At 45.9% G+C, this 14,862-nt stretch overlaps 1 protein-coding gene across 1 annotated transcript in view; it reads left to right on the top strand.

Annotated features, from left to right (window-relative positions):
• Nucleotides 1–603: 603 nt before the first annotated feature.
• LOC125022655 (zinc finger protein 37-like) overlaps nt 604–14,862 on the top strand; it is a 144,383-nt gene continuing 130,124 nt past the window's right edge. Inside the window, exon 1 of the mRNA XM_047609498.1 lies at nt 604–1,021. Coding sequence (XP_047465454.1) covers nt 901–1,021 — 121 coding nt within the window. The 5' untranslated portion in view covers nt 604–900. The remainder of the gene's footprint in view (nt 1,022–14,862) is intronic.

Below are 14,862 nucleotides of genomic sequence, written 5' to 3'. Positions count from 1 at the left end.
GAGGAGGACGTTTGTCCCTCAGGACATAAGACTCTAAGACGTCCATGTCTGAAAAAAGGAAACAGGAACCTATTATTAATTGTAAAGACACAATGAACTCCATTGAGCTGTGAGACTCTACGCCTCCTTATGAGGAACCAACCGGACTGTGATTATATATTCATAGCTTTATTATTATTTTTTAACATTATTATCAGATGCCTTATTTGTCCTGACAGAAATTCAGTGTCACATATAATATAATGTAATAATAACCAATAATAATAATATAATAATGAAACTTTAATCGTCCAAATGCTTCCTCACAGGGCGGAGTTGTAGATTATTATTATTATTATTATTATTATTATTATCTTTATTATTATTATTATTGTTATTATGTGATGAAGGACACTGAACATAAATAAAGTAGATCTACCTTCACGATGACTGAACTGCACAGCTGGACTCGTGGTTGCTATGGTGACGCAGTATAATTACAGCGATGATGATGATTATTATAATTTATTATATATTCGACTTAAAAAACACTACAACTGTTCGTTTAAGCCTTTCTAAATATATTACATATATATTTTTAATTTTGTTTGTTTGTTTATTGGAAGTTGGGGGGAAAAACCCGGAAGTGTCCTGGAGGCTGTGCGTTGCCATGGTGACGCGCTGTAAAGGCGTCCGTGCCGGTGCCTGATGAGAATTCGTCAACAAGTCGTTTTGCAGGATGGATCCAGAGAGCGTTTCTCTGTTAGAGTTCGTATCCAGCTCCTAGAACCCCCTACGGATCCAGGGGGGACAGGATGGACCCGGTTCTGAGCGGAGGTCGGCGGTGATCGGTTCTGCGCAGGCCCGAATCATCTACAACGATCCTCTCCGGTTTATTCCTGAAGGACGAGCGTGGACACCATGAACCAAGTGGATTATCTCCACCAGCTCGACACTGGGAGTCTGACTTTGGAGGAGAAGCTGGAGATTAAAGGTCTCGGTGTCCATCAGCCGCAGGATGTCGGTAGAAACCAGACCACTGGTAAGAAGAGCCTCACATTTAACGGGGCTAACGGCTACCTGCTAACACACTGAAGTCAGTGTTAAGTTCATTAACACACATCCAGTTCCTTACTGCTACTGACAGGACATTAAAAAGATGTACAGGATTCCCTCTGTTCATGTTCACATCTTACACACATAGAGTCATGTTGACCAAAAACTACCATGAAGCTTAACCCAGGCCTTTCAGATCATTTTCCCTTCATCTGAAATAAAACCATCTAAATTTATCCCACAGTTTAAAGACAGTTCACACAGGAGGTAAAAAAGTAAACATTAAATATGTTGGAAGTTGTGTGTTTTGTTCTTATAATTAGCAGCTGTTTCATGAAAACATTGCATTTAGATTTTAGTTGTAGTAATTTCTGATGCTAATTGATCTAAACTGACCATGTTCATGTTTTGGGTCCTCGTGTATTGAAGCGTGGCCCTTAAGCTTGAACTGTTTAAATGCACCACCTCACCAAAAAAAATGTATAAGGTCTCTCACTGCACTTCCTCAAGTTTAGATTCCAGAAGCATTCGCTGTGTTATTGGTTCAATAAGAAGCTTCTACAGTTTCACCAGATTCATTTCATCCAGTGTTTTTAGGTCAGATCTTGTATTGATGACGTCAGAGTCTGACCCCTGATCAGAGCTTCTCTCTGGGGTTCAGGTCTGGACTCTGGTCTGAACCTCTTTCACCATCTGAGCCCCATGAATCCTGGAATAAACCTGTAGCATCAGGGAAGAAAAAGTCCTGCCTAGTTTCTAGATGTTTCCTCTGCTTGATGCAGCAACATGGTTGTTGAAGAAATGAGAAGCTCCTCATTGCATCAGTTGGTCTTAAATAGCTTTTACCAGCTGAAAGATAATTTCCCGTGCACTGATTATCCAATAGGAGGCTCTGAACTAGTAGCTCAGTTAAATCCAGCTTCTTTTGTTCTTGTTTTTTGACCAGGAAGTGTATATCCACTGTCCCAGGTGTCCATGGTGAACTTGTGTGTGTCTTTATATCATTACCTGCAGACGTGCATCAGCTGATCGTGATTAAAGAAGAGTTTCCGTGGAGCCCCGGTCTGGAAGAACAGGACCTATATGTGAAGGAGGAACAGGAGGAGTTCTGGTCCAGTCAGGAAGGAGAGCAGCTTCATGGGCTGGAGGAGGCGGACGTCACCAGCTTCCCCTTCACTGTTGTTCATGTGAAGAGTGAGGACGATGAAGAGGAGCCTCAGTCCTCACAGCTTCAAGTACCAAACTGGATCCAAACGGACAGAGACGCAGATCTTCCAGAACCAAACAGTCACTTTCAAACAAACACCGATCCTGAGACTTCAGACTCTTCTGAAACCGACGTGAGTGAAGACGAATGGCAGGAGCCTTTATCAGATCCTGGGTCTGACGCTGAAGTCACAGACGGGGGTTGGAAAGAGGTCGGACTTTCAGAGTCGGGTGTAAAACCAGATGAGACGAGTAATGGAGCCAAAAAAACCTTCAGCTGCTCCGAGTGTGGCAAACGTTTCCTCTACAAGCAGTCGCTTCAACGGCACATGACACACAATTCATGTTCTGGACAGAAGCAAAGTGAAGATTCAGAGACGAGAGTCGACGCGGGAGAGAAATCGTTCAGTTGTGACATTTGCGGTAAAAGAGTTAAGTATCAGTATAATCTGACGACGCACATGAGAGTTCACACGGGAGAGAAATCATTCGGCTGCGATGTTTGTGGACAAAGGTTCAGACATAAGCAAAATCTGAAGACGCACATTAGGATCCACACGGGAGAGAAACCGTACGTTTGTGACATTTGTGGGAAAAGAGCCAGGAATCAATACAACCTTAAGACTCACATGAGAGTTCACACGGGAGAGAAACCGTACGCCTGCAACGACTGCGGGAAAAGATTCAACCGGAAGGCGCTTCTTAGGACGCACATCACGGTTCACACGGAGGAGAAACCGTTTACCTGCGACGACTGCGGGAAAGGATTTAAAAGGAAGACGCATCTGGCGACGCATGCAGCGATTCACACGGGGGAGAAACCGTTCGGTTGTGACGACTGCGGGAAAAGATTTAAACGGAGGACGCATCTGATGACGCACGTCACCGTTCACACCGGAGAGAAACCGTTCGGTTGCGCTGTTTGTGGTCAAGAGTTCACACAACCAGGAAGTTTGAACAGACACATGAGGTTCCACATAGTGTAGAAACGTAGTTACGTTTGGTTTTGTTATAAAATTATTAAAGTTAGAGGCTTGATTTTATTTGGAGAGATTCTTTAAGTTTGTTTGAGACTTTTAAACACGTCGTAGATGTGACGGATTTTGTTCATGAACTAGAAGACGAACTCTTCTCTTAGATGAAGATGAGCTCTTACCTTTTTTTTCTGGTATATTATGACTTTGTTTGACACTTTGTGTGAGTTTAATGAGTCTATGCTGCAGTTTCATGTGTGATCAGTGGTTAAATTAACATAGAGCCGACATGTAGCACTTCACAAACCTCAGAATGAACCTATTTGTGTTATTTCTTACTGTGTTAGAGTGATGTTAAACTCTTTAAACTGATACATGTGTTATTAACATGAGGCAGACACGTCCTGGTGCTTTGAGCTCCGTCTAGTTTACATATAACCTGTAGAACGTACGGTTCTTATAACTACTGCACTTTAAGTTGTGGCCTCGCTGACTTCAGCTCCAGTTACAGACTGTGTTTCTGTGTTTTATTATTATTGAGGATTTACTTTAAATGTGCAGCAGAAAAGCTGAATGTGACCGTCAGTATTTGAGAACAAAATGAAAGAATGTTTCATGAATTTAATCTGAATTCACTTTATAAGATTAGTAGAAGTTTCTGTTTGATGAGAAAAAAAAAAAAAAACAGATTAAAACTGAGCTGAGCTGGAAGAAGCAGGTATTTCTCTGTTTCATTTAATGAATTAACGTCTCCACCGAGAACGAAAAAGGAACCAGAAGAAAAAGATCAGCAGCCGCTACAGTGTCAGATGTTTTATGATGATACACAGGTAGGAATTTTTATTGCTAAACCTGATGAAGTCAGTTTATGTCTAAACCAGCGTCTGTAGCAACAACCTTGGTGGCAGGAGAAGTGAATTTATTCTCAGAGCGTCCGTCCTTTTACAGTGTGACCTCTACTTCCTGGGTTTCTTCTCCATCTTCACCATGTCTGAAAACTCTGCCAGGACACGAGGGAGAAACATGAAGAGTTTCTGAAAAAGCTACAAGAACCTCATTCTCCAAAAGGTGATTTGTGTTTGTGCATCTTCTTCTAAAATGTTTGCTCCGTGATTCTGATTCTGAGCTCAGAGCAGGAGAATCAGGACGAACCCTGAGGACACGAACGTGTCCGTGTGCTGAGGACGTGTCTTCACCTCTGTAGTCGATGCGTCCGTCTCCGTCTCCGTCTCCGTCTGTGTCTGCGGCCTGAATCACGGCGTGGACACGATGTACCTGAGAATATTTACAGCTTTATTTAGTTACTTCAGTTGCTGTGTTTCCATTCTACAGCAGAGTATCAGGGCCCATGAGAAAAGAAAATTAGAGGAGGAAGATGTTTTTTCATCATGCACTTTGAGAAAAAAGATGAAATTTCAAGAAAAAAAGACGATTTTTTGAGAAAAAAGACGAAATTTCAAGAAAAAAAGACGATTTTTTGAGAAAAAAGTTGAAATTTTGAGAAAACAGTAGAAAGTCGACCTTTAACCTGGAAGTTGTGGCCTAATTAATGGAGATCGTCACACTGTTGCTTTGCTCTTTAATTTTTTTACTAATACTCTTCCGTTCCCTGTAGCAATGCACAAAACCTAAATATGGCAATAAAACTGAAACATTTAAAAAAAAAAAAAAAAAAACCTCAAATATCTGAAGCTAAACCTTTTCTTCTCTCATGAGGTGATTTTTTTCAGACGTATCGATATAAAAGTTTATCTCAAACGTGCAGCAGAAACACTTTTTTTTGGCGTTTCCTCGTCACTGGAGACGACACACGGGTCATGTGACCAGTTCATCTGAAGAGTTTTCACGCACAAAGACCTTTATCAAAACTTTTATTTTGTGAGAAAGTGGAACAGAAACGCGGCTGAGGATGAACTCGTACTTATTCTTTATTTATTTGATGAGGACGGATCAAATTAATGAACTCTATATTACGCTAAATAATATTTACTGTGAATGTTGTTTACACGTGGTCGTGTGTTTTATTATTTCCTGCATTTCCGTCTCCATCCATCTTCAGACACGACACATAAACACAGACACAGCAGCTTCATGAAAGCGTCAAATAACATTTCAGTAGAATAACTGAAGAAACGTCTCATATTTGATCATCATTTAAGGCCTTAAAAGTCTAAATACGAGTATATTTCATTTAGTCAAGTGTTAAATCCTTACGTCCGTTTATTATCACGTCATCTGCAGTAACGACTCTGACGTCTGAATGACAGTAAAACATTTTAAAAGTGATTCTGTCTCTAATTCACCTTATTTTTCATACAGGTCTTAAACTTCACATGTTCGAACCTGTGAATCCTGATAAAATGGTTTGATTTGTTCTTGTTTTTTTTTTAAAAAAGCAGTGAAAGACGAACTTGATCTCGTTCCACTCGATGAAGCCGCTGCCGATTCTGTCGAGCACCGTGAAGATCTTCCTGACGGCCTCCTCCTCCTCCTCCTCCTCCTCCTCCTTCTCCTCCTTCTCCTCCTCCTCCTGTGGACATGAGACCAGAGATGTCATGAATAAATGTGGTGACTCACAGACGTCCCTTTTTCAGCAGCAGCTCATCCTAAAACCTAAACCCTCACACGTGTCCAATCAGGACTCAGCTCACCAGCCATGTGATCCCCTGGGACACGCGCTCGACGTCCTTCTCGGTGAGCCACGCCCCCGTGGCCACGCCCACTTTCTTCACCTGGCGCCCAAAGTCGTCCTCCATGTCCTGCAGCCGTGTCCTGAGCGGGAGACGTGGAAGCAGAGAGCGATGAAGCTGCAGGTCATCGGCTGATTCTGATTCTGCAGCTTCATCTCGGCTCTGACCCGTTGCCGCGCAGTCGTCGCTTTAGGTTTTATCTGCTCAGATAAACGACGTCTTTCGCTCCACCAGCGGCCAAAACAAAAGTTTCACCAAGACTCGTGATCTTTCTGCCTCTACATGGGAAAATTAGTTTAACACTCGTTTCATGTCGTTCTGAGCAATAGGAAAAATTTTATATTAGTTGAACTAGTTTTTTTAAGCAAGAGGAACAATAAGGGATTATTGTCTGTGTAACATATTCAGGCTTTGGCCCAGGTTAGACCCTCTATGGGGCCGCTTTTGGTCCACAGGCCGTATGTTTCCCACCAGTGTTTTAAATCTTCCCCCGTGTCCATGTTCTGGTTTGTTTTTCTCTGGTTTTTAGGTGAAAACACGCAGTGACTCCTCCAGCGGCTTCACTGGTTCGTGTCAAACGAAGGAGGCGACGCTTTGTTTCTTTTCTTTCATGAATCATCACCTGCTCCAGCGATTAGTCAGAGCCGGGTCACTGATAATAACGCGTGACCTCAGAGAATATGAGTGTGTGTGGTAGAGGTGAAGCTCCGCCCCCTCGGTCCCCGCGCCGTCGTTTACACTTTAAGAAACTCTCGTCTCAAGAAGAAGAAGAAGAAGAAGAAGAAGAAGAAGAAGAAGAAGAAGAGTTTTTACAGAGACACAGCGTGAATCAAAACAAACCGTCCTGAAGAGAAGAAGCAAATTAACACCAAAAAGAAAAATAAAAAGTCAGCGTATTGGAAATCGTTACCTGTTACTGTCCCAAGGTCGACTCCATTTACTGACCCCCTCCCCCCCCAGGACTGCTCTGTTATATACGGGAAGGACGTGGCCTCCAGGGGCCTTGCACCTGCCCCCCCCCCCCACCATCCCCCCATGAGATCAGCTGATGGGGTTGAACTGGAGGACGATGTTGTGAACAAACTTTTCTTGTTCTTGTTCTTGTTCGTGTCTGTGCAGCAGAATTTCATCAATAAGTAACGACGGTGCAGCAGCTTCTCAACCACCACCGCAGCAACACGTGCTCCTCCCTCACCCTCCTCCTCCCTCACCCTCCTCCTCCCTCACCTCCTCCTCCCTCACCCTCCTCCCTCAGCCTCCTCCTCCTCCCTCACCTCCTCCTCCCTCACCCTCCTCCTCCTCCCTCACCCTCCTCCTCCCTCACCCTCCTCCCTCACCCTCCTCCTCCTCCCTCACCCTCCTCCTCCTCCCTCACCCTCCTCCCTCACCCTCCTCCTCCTCCCTCAGCCTCCTCCTCGCTCACCTTCCTCCTTCCTCACCCTCCTCCTCCCTCACCCTTCCTCCTCCTCCCTCAGCCTCCTCCTCACACACCTTTCCTCCTCCCTCACCTTCCTCCTCCCTCACCTTCCTCCTCCCTCAGCCTCCTCCTCCCTCACCCTCCTCCTCCCTCACCATTCCTCCTCCTCCCTCACCTTCCTCCTCCCTCACCCTCCTCCTCCCTCACCCTCCTCCTCCTTCACCCTCCTCCTCCCTCAGCCTCCTCCTCCCTCCTCCTCCTCCTCCCTCACCCTCCTCCTCCCTCACCATTCCTCCTCCTCCCTCACCCTCCTCCCTCAGCCTCCTCCTCCCTCAGCCTCCTCCCTCACCCTCCTCCTCCTCCCTCACCTCCTCCTCCCTCCTCCTCCTCCCTCACCCTCCTCCTCCTACCTCAGCCTCTCTCCTCCCCTCACCCTCCTCCCTCACCCTCCTCCTCCTCCCTCAGCCTCTCCTCCTCACCTTCCTCCTCCTCACCTCCTCCTCCCTCACCCTTCCTCCTCCCTCAGCCTCCTCCTCCCTCACCTTCCTCCTCCCTCACCTTCCTCCTCTCTCCCTCCCTCCTCCCTCACCTCCCTCCTCCCCCTCACCTCCTCCTCCCTCACCTTCCTCCTCCTCCCTCACCTTCCTCCTCCCTCACCTCCTCCTCCCTCACCTCCTCCTCCTCCCTCCTCCTCCCTCACCTCCTCCTCACCTCCTCCTCCTCCTCCCTCACCTCCTCTCCTCACCCTCCTCCTCCTCACCCTCCTCCTCCTCCCTCACCTCCTCCTCCCTCACCCTCCTCCTCCTTCCCCCTCCCTCCTCCCCTCAGCCTCCTCCTCCCTCCTCCCCCCTCCCTCACCTCCTCCTCCCTCACCTCCCCCCTCACCTTCCTCCTCCCTCACCCCCTCCTCCCTCACCCTTCCTCCTCCCTCATCCCTCCCTCCTCTCCTCAGCCTCCTCCTCCTCCTCCTCCTCACCCTCCTACTCTCCCCTCAGCCCCTCCTCTCCTCCCTCCTCCTCCACCCATCCATCCTCTCACTCTGGTGTCTTCACTCGAGTAGAATAAAGAAATGTTTTAACGTAAAGTTTGAGTTATTGAGTCTGTCACTGACATTTAATACTTTTTATTAATTTATTTACCTGTAAGAAGGTTTTATTTTGGTTTGTTTTACATTCAGTGAATGTTCAGAAGGATTTTCAGTGTCTGATTAAGTCTGTTTCAGACTAGATCACATCTCTCCAGCTCATCACTGTTACTGTATATTACTGCTCATCAGAGTCTGTTCAGACTCATGCTGCAGTGTTAACAGATAAATAATGATATTTGAACCTGTGTATTGTTTGAATAAGTTCATATTAAATGCAAAATGATGCTAATAGTGTGTTAATAAATGAACACATATAGTAGGAGGAGCCTCCACTTAAAGAGAAATGTGATTTATTCCAGTTCCACTTGTTCCACTTGTCTGAACTTTAACATTTATTTTCTCTGAATGAACAACGTGACTCAGATCTTCCATCATCTCTGTTGTGTTTCCTCCTTCACGCCGTCGTGTCTATTTTCAGGACATATTTTACACAGAGACGTGATCTTTTACCACGTGTCAAACTGTCCTCAAGGCTCCTGAGATCTGCTACCGGCTTCAGAACCGTCCCGTCCTTCAGAACCGTCCCGCTCACGGACGAACACAAGAACCACAGGCCGGAGAAACAGAAACACAGCCACAGACACAGTTATATAAACCAGCAAACGTGCGCTTTAAATAAAGGATGAGCCCTGAAACACTTGTGGGAAACCGGCCTCGTCTCGCCGCGCTCTCAGGTTTAATCTGAAGAATCTGTTGAAGTGTTGGTGCAGACGTGTTTTCTCTGGAGGCTTTTATCCGTCGGCTGAAGCTCGTGTGCAGAAACACTGTGAGTCCTGCTGCTCGTATCGATCCAGAGAATCTGAAATCAGCCTCTGACCACTGCAGCGAGTCTGATGATTCCTGTCTGCGCTCTGAATCCTGAGCTGCTGCACCGGCTGGAAAACAGTTCTGGTTACGCCTCAGAGATTTGCTGCAGGACCAGAACCCAGAGTAAGAAAAGTTATGAGGCTGTAACTTTAGTTTAAAGTATTTATTTGGCTCTTCTTTAACTGCTGCACGCGTTCAGGTCACGTTTTAATCATTTGTCACATTAAAACCAGGGACGTCCAACTCATTTTAGTTCAGTTTGATCTCAAGGATCCTGATTTAATAACATGATGATTATTAAGTTAGAAACCACACGTTGAACAACTGGACGTTTCTTAAAAACATTGTCAGCAGTGTGAGTTTAGTTCCAGGTCTCGTGTTGTGTTATCTCCTCCTGTGTGAACCCAGTGACGGGGAGAAAGATTCAGTGTAATTAACAAACTCATCTCAGGCCACATTAGACTCTGGTCAGAAATATGTGGACACATATAATATATCTTATACCATATCTAATTTTGTCTAGTCTGGTCTGGTCTGGTCTGGTCTGGTCTGGTCTGTTGTGGTCTGGTCTGGTCTGTTGTGGTCTGGTCTGCTCTGGTCTGGTCTGGTCCTGGTCCTGATCCTGGTCCTGGTCTGGTCTGGTCTGGTCTGGTCTGGTCTGGTCCTGGTCCTGGACTGTGCTGGTCTGGTCTGGTCTGGTCTGGTCTGTTGTGGTCTGGTCTGGTCTGGTCTAGTCTGGTCTGGTCTGGTCTGTTGTGGTCTGGTCCGCTCTGGCCATGGTCCTGGTCCTGGTCCTGGTCCTGGTCTGGTCTGGTCTGATCTGGTCCTGGTCCTGGTCCTGGTCCTGGTCTGGTCTGGTCTGTTGTGGTCTGGTCTGCCCTGGTCCTGGTCCTGGTCTGGTCTGGTCTGGTCTGGTCTGCTCTGGTCTGGTCTGCCCTGGTCCTGGTCCTGGTCCTGGTCCTGGTCCTGGTCCTGGTCCTGGTCTTGTCTGGTCTGTTGTGGTCTGGTCTGCTCTGGTCTGGTCTGCCCTGGTCCTGGTCCTGGTCCTGGTCCTGGTCCTGGTCTGGTCTGTTCTGGTCCTGATCCTGGTCCTGGTCTGGTCTGGTCTGGTCTGGTCTGGTCTGGTCCTGGTCTGGTCCTGGTCTGGTCTGGTCTGGTCTGGTCTGGTCTGCTCTGGTCTGGTCTGCCCTGGTCCTGGTCCTGGTCCTGGTCCTGGTCTGGTCTGGTCTAGTCTGGTCTGGTATGTTGTGGTCTGGTCTGCTCTGGTCTGTTCCGGTCCGGTCCGGTCCGGTCTGTTGTGGTCTGTGCTGGTCTGGTCTGGTCTGGTCCTGGTCCTGGTCCTGGTCCTGGTCTATTGTGGTCTGGTCTGGTCTGGTCTGGTCTGTTGTGGTCTGTGCTGGTCTGGTCTGGTCTGGTCTGGTCCTGGTCCTGGTCCTGGTCCTGGTCCTGGTCTGTTCCGGTCCGGTCCGGTCTGTTGTGGTCTGTGCTGGTCTGGTCTGGTCTGGTCTGTTGTGGTCTGGTCTGGTCTGGTCTGGTCTGGTCTTGGTCCAGGTCCTGGTCCTGGTCCTGGTCCTGGTCCGTTCTGGGTCGTGAAGGAGGGAACCGCGTCTTTCCTGATGAGCACAGTTTTCATGTTCTGCTCTTTGAGTTGTTCTAGATCTCCTGGATGATGCGGAGCATCGACACTGATGCTGCGTCCAGAGGAAACTGTTTCCGTCTTCATCCTTCAAACAAACGACCAGTGAATCCAGGTACGTGTGCGTGAACTCGCCTCCTCAGAGCCGCTGATCCGTGGGTCGGTTCTATCCAGCTGCTCTTTGTCTGGTTCCTCTTCAGTGGAACCAGGGAGTGAAGCTCCTCTTGTCTTATTGATCCGAGGTCCAGTTTTCTCTCTTTATAAGACGCTACGACGGCTGCTCTTACACATAAAACTCAGGGTAACACATTAAACTCTGCGTCCGTCCGTCCCACCGGCCTGTTTTAATCCGTTAGATCCCAGAGTTTGGTGCTGAAGGACTCGTCCATTGAGCCTAATTGAAACTCCGTAAAGACGCACTCATCTGACACTGAGCAGACGCACATTAGCGCCGCGGATTAACACAACACACTTCTGCAGACGACCTCCTAATGATGTGTGAACACGCGGAGCTGGATCCTGTTACAGGAACCTTTTAAATGGTCCCGACGTGTTTCATGTGTTTACAGAAACACAAACGAGGAGCTGAGCAGCAGAGGCCGATGATTTTACATTTAGTTTATGATACGTCAGAATAAACGTGTTTAGATTCATCACTTGAATCGTTTGAGTTTATTACTGAGCTGCTAGCGGACGATGCTAAGATGCATTAGATGGAAATGTTCATAAACTTTTCATGAAGAGTCGTAGTATTAGAGTCTAGTGTTCCTAATAAAGTGGCCGGTGAGAATCTTTTACCTTTAAGGACGTTGTATAAAAACTATATACATAAATAAAATAAATTATGTTTTAAATATATAACTACAAAACTCATCACTGGGTCTTTATATGTTTGATATGTGTTGACTTACGAGGCTGTTCCACCTCTTTTAATTCTAAGAACTTGAAACAGTAAAACAGTCTCTGTTCTCAGGACGTTTTACATTTGATTCTTTACTAAGGTCAGAACAGAAACATTTATCACTCAGAGCCTCTGAATGTGTTTAAGTCCATGATTAACCTCATTATATCCAGGCTTCATGAGTGGAAATGATTTATTTTTTATCTTTTAAATCTTGAGCAACAAGCCAGAGACAAACCTGGTTAAATAAAGGTTTCGATTAGTAACAACACAAATGGCTACGAAGCTAACGGCTACGAAGCTAACGGCTACGAAGCTAACGGCTTTGATTTAGTGTTTTATTCTCCACAGACACACGACCCTTCAACACGGGTTAAATTCTACCAGGAACAAATGTTTAATGTTTCAGTCCGACAACGTTCAGGAAATGACTTCTCCTGTTAACGTCAGAGCCTTTTGGTGTTTCTGTCAGAAGGTTCTGGGTTCTAGTCAGTTCTGGGGGGAGTTTCCATGTTCTCCCTGTGTCTCCAGCTTCTCTCCAGCTTCTCTCCAGCTTCCTCCGCCTTCATGCTCGTTAAGGTTGATTGATTGTAAATTGGCCGTAAGGTTTGAGTGTCTCTGTGTCCGACTGAGAACAAATGAACGAATGAATGTTTTATTTCCTGTTGAAAGAGGACGTGGAGACATTTAAACTAACTTCCAGGAAGCGATTGTCTTCCAGAGGTTTTCATGTCACGTTAAACAACGCAGGATGTTTGTCTGGAGCTCCACAGCCGCAGAGAACGATCCTAATTAGTTGTAAAGTGGTAAATTAAAGTGGGAGGAACCTCTTCGGTTCATGTTACAGGAACAGTTGGGTCTTAATTCACCAGACGAGGTTTTAAAACTCCCTGTTTGTCCCTGCAGACTGTGGCTTAATCACTTCGTCTTCCCCGTGGACGTTGTGTCTGCACACGGGACTCAGGAGTAACTCCAACACCCACACAGACGCACAAACAAACATTTAGACTTTCTAATTACTCCCCCCGTCTGTTCTCCCAGCGTCAGGCTCCGGCAGGAAGATTCATGAATGAACCGACCCACCTCACCTCTTTTCTCTTTTCTCTTTTCCCTGGTTCAAGGTCTCCTCCTCCTCCTCCTCCTCCTCCTCCTCCTCCTATTCCTCTACATCATCAGCTCTTACAACGTGCTTCGTCTTGTTGTAGCTCAGCTTCTCCTCAGACTCTGATATTCATCAGATATCGTTTTATTTCAGGCGAGTTCGTGTCTCAAATGAAGACAGAGAGTGTGAGTTTAGGTTTGCATTGGATTTTAATAATTAATATCCACTTATATTCTGTCAGATCGACAGAGAACATTATAAATTTAATACTAAATGTTTGTTAAATGAGGCAGAAATCTTCTCCCTCTGTTCTATATTTAGATGCCATAAAAATATAATCGACACGTCTATAAAATGTGTCTTAGATGTTTTTTTTAATTTCTTTTTTTAAGGCTGGTTACTTGTTTGCTAACTCACAGGGACCAACAAGAGGAGGGAGATATGTACTAGTCACACATCTGGTGCAGACTGATTATAAGCCTTAGGATTTTTATTTGTTTTATAATCTGTAGAGCAAATACAGGTAGTAAATACAGATGGCTGCTCAGTTACGGGGCAAAATATTTGGCCTCATGAAGCTTTAACTGAGCCTCATGGAGTCAGTTAAAGGCTGGAAACTGAAGTCTGAGTTCACGCAAACGCCACAGATTAAATGCACGACTCTATGGTTGTAGACTGTATATAAATATGGACTAAACACGTCTCCTCATAACTATATAAATAGGACAACACTCCCTCCATAACTGTAATAAATATGGACTAAACACGTCTCCTCCATAGACCTGTATATAAATATGGACAAACGTCCCCATAACGAAAATGGGCTAAACACTTCTCCTCCATAGCGTATAAATTGGACAAAAGCTCCTCCTAGACCGTATATAAATATGACTAACACGTCACCCTAACTGATATAATATGGACAACTCTCCATACTGTAAATGGACAACCGTCCATAACGATAAAATAGACGCCACGTCTTCTTTCTCTAACTGCCAACGAGCTATTTTCCGGAATACGGGCGCCAACTTCATTTGTGCCAAGTGATCAGTACGGTCCGAGGGCGGAGCCACGATATCGATGCCCCGCCCACTCTTCCTCCACTCTCACTGGCATTTTAATTTAATTAATCCTACGCTCTGCTCCACCTCCACCAGATACAAGGAAATGTTTTAATACATTAACTAATTTTTAACGGGATGTCTTTATGGAACGGTTGGCATGGCAACTAGTGGTCTCATTACGAGACATCCTGTTTCTATAGCGTCAAATAACGAACTAAAACACAACTTATCCAAAAAAAAATTCGAACTTGAACATTCATCAACATTATATTAAGTAGCTAAATTATTTGATTAGTGTTTTAGTGTTTTAGTTTGGCCCAAGTCCCGCCCACTAACATGGAGGGGGTGGAGCTTATGACCTATACTGCAGCCACCAACTAGCTTTGGCTTCACTTTAGAGGAGCTGTTCCTCCTCCGTCCATACTTCTATATTTCTGTAAATGGATGGAGGAGGCATCTGCGTCTGTTTTCACAGGTTTTCACAAAGTCAAGGAATCATAAAATGCTCCCAGTCAATACAATAAAAGCCTGTTTGTAACTGACAGTGGAACCACTGGAGATGATGATCAGGGTGGAGAAGCTCCGAGGTCTCACAGTGAAACCAGAGAGGATCAGCTGTCCTGGTGTAGACTGAGCCAGGATCCAGAGGGAGCTGTTTAACCCCTCCACCCACCCTCCACCCTCCGCCCTCCACCCTCCACCCTCCGCCCAGGGCAGAGCTTCGGACTGTGGGGTGAGGACAGACATGGACAAGCTGGAGGCTGTTTAAATTCCACCAGAGTAATTAGTTTACTTCTTCCTCGCCTCAGAGTTCAGAAACCTCTCAGCTTGGTCTGATCCGTGTGACGCTCTGGATGTAATTAACCGATAATTATAAATAAAA

The sequence above is a fragment of the Mugil cephalus genome, chromosome 16 (assembly GCF_022458985.1).
Source record: "Mugil cephalus isolate CIBA_MC_2020 chromosome 16, CIBA_Mcephalus_1.1, whole genome shotgun sequence".
NCBI lineage: Eukaryota > Metazoa > Chordata > Actinopteri > Mugiliformes > Mugilidae > Mugil > Mugil cephalus.
This window is presented reverse-complemented; position numbering and strand designations above follow the sequence as displayed.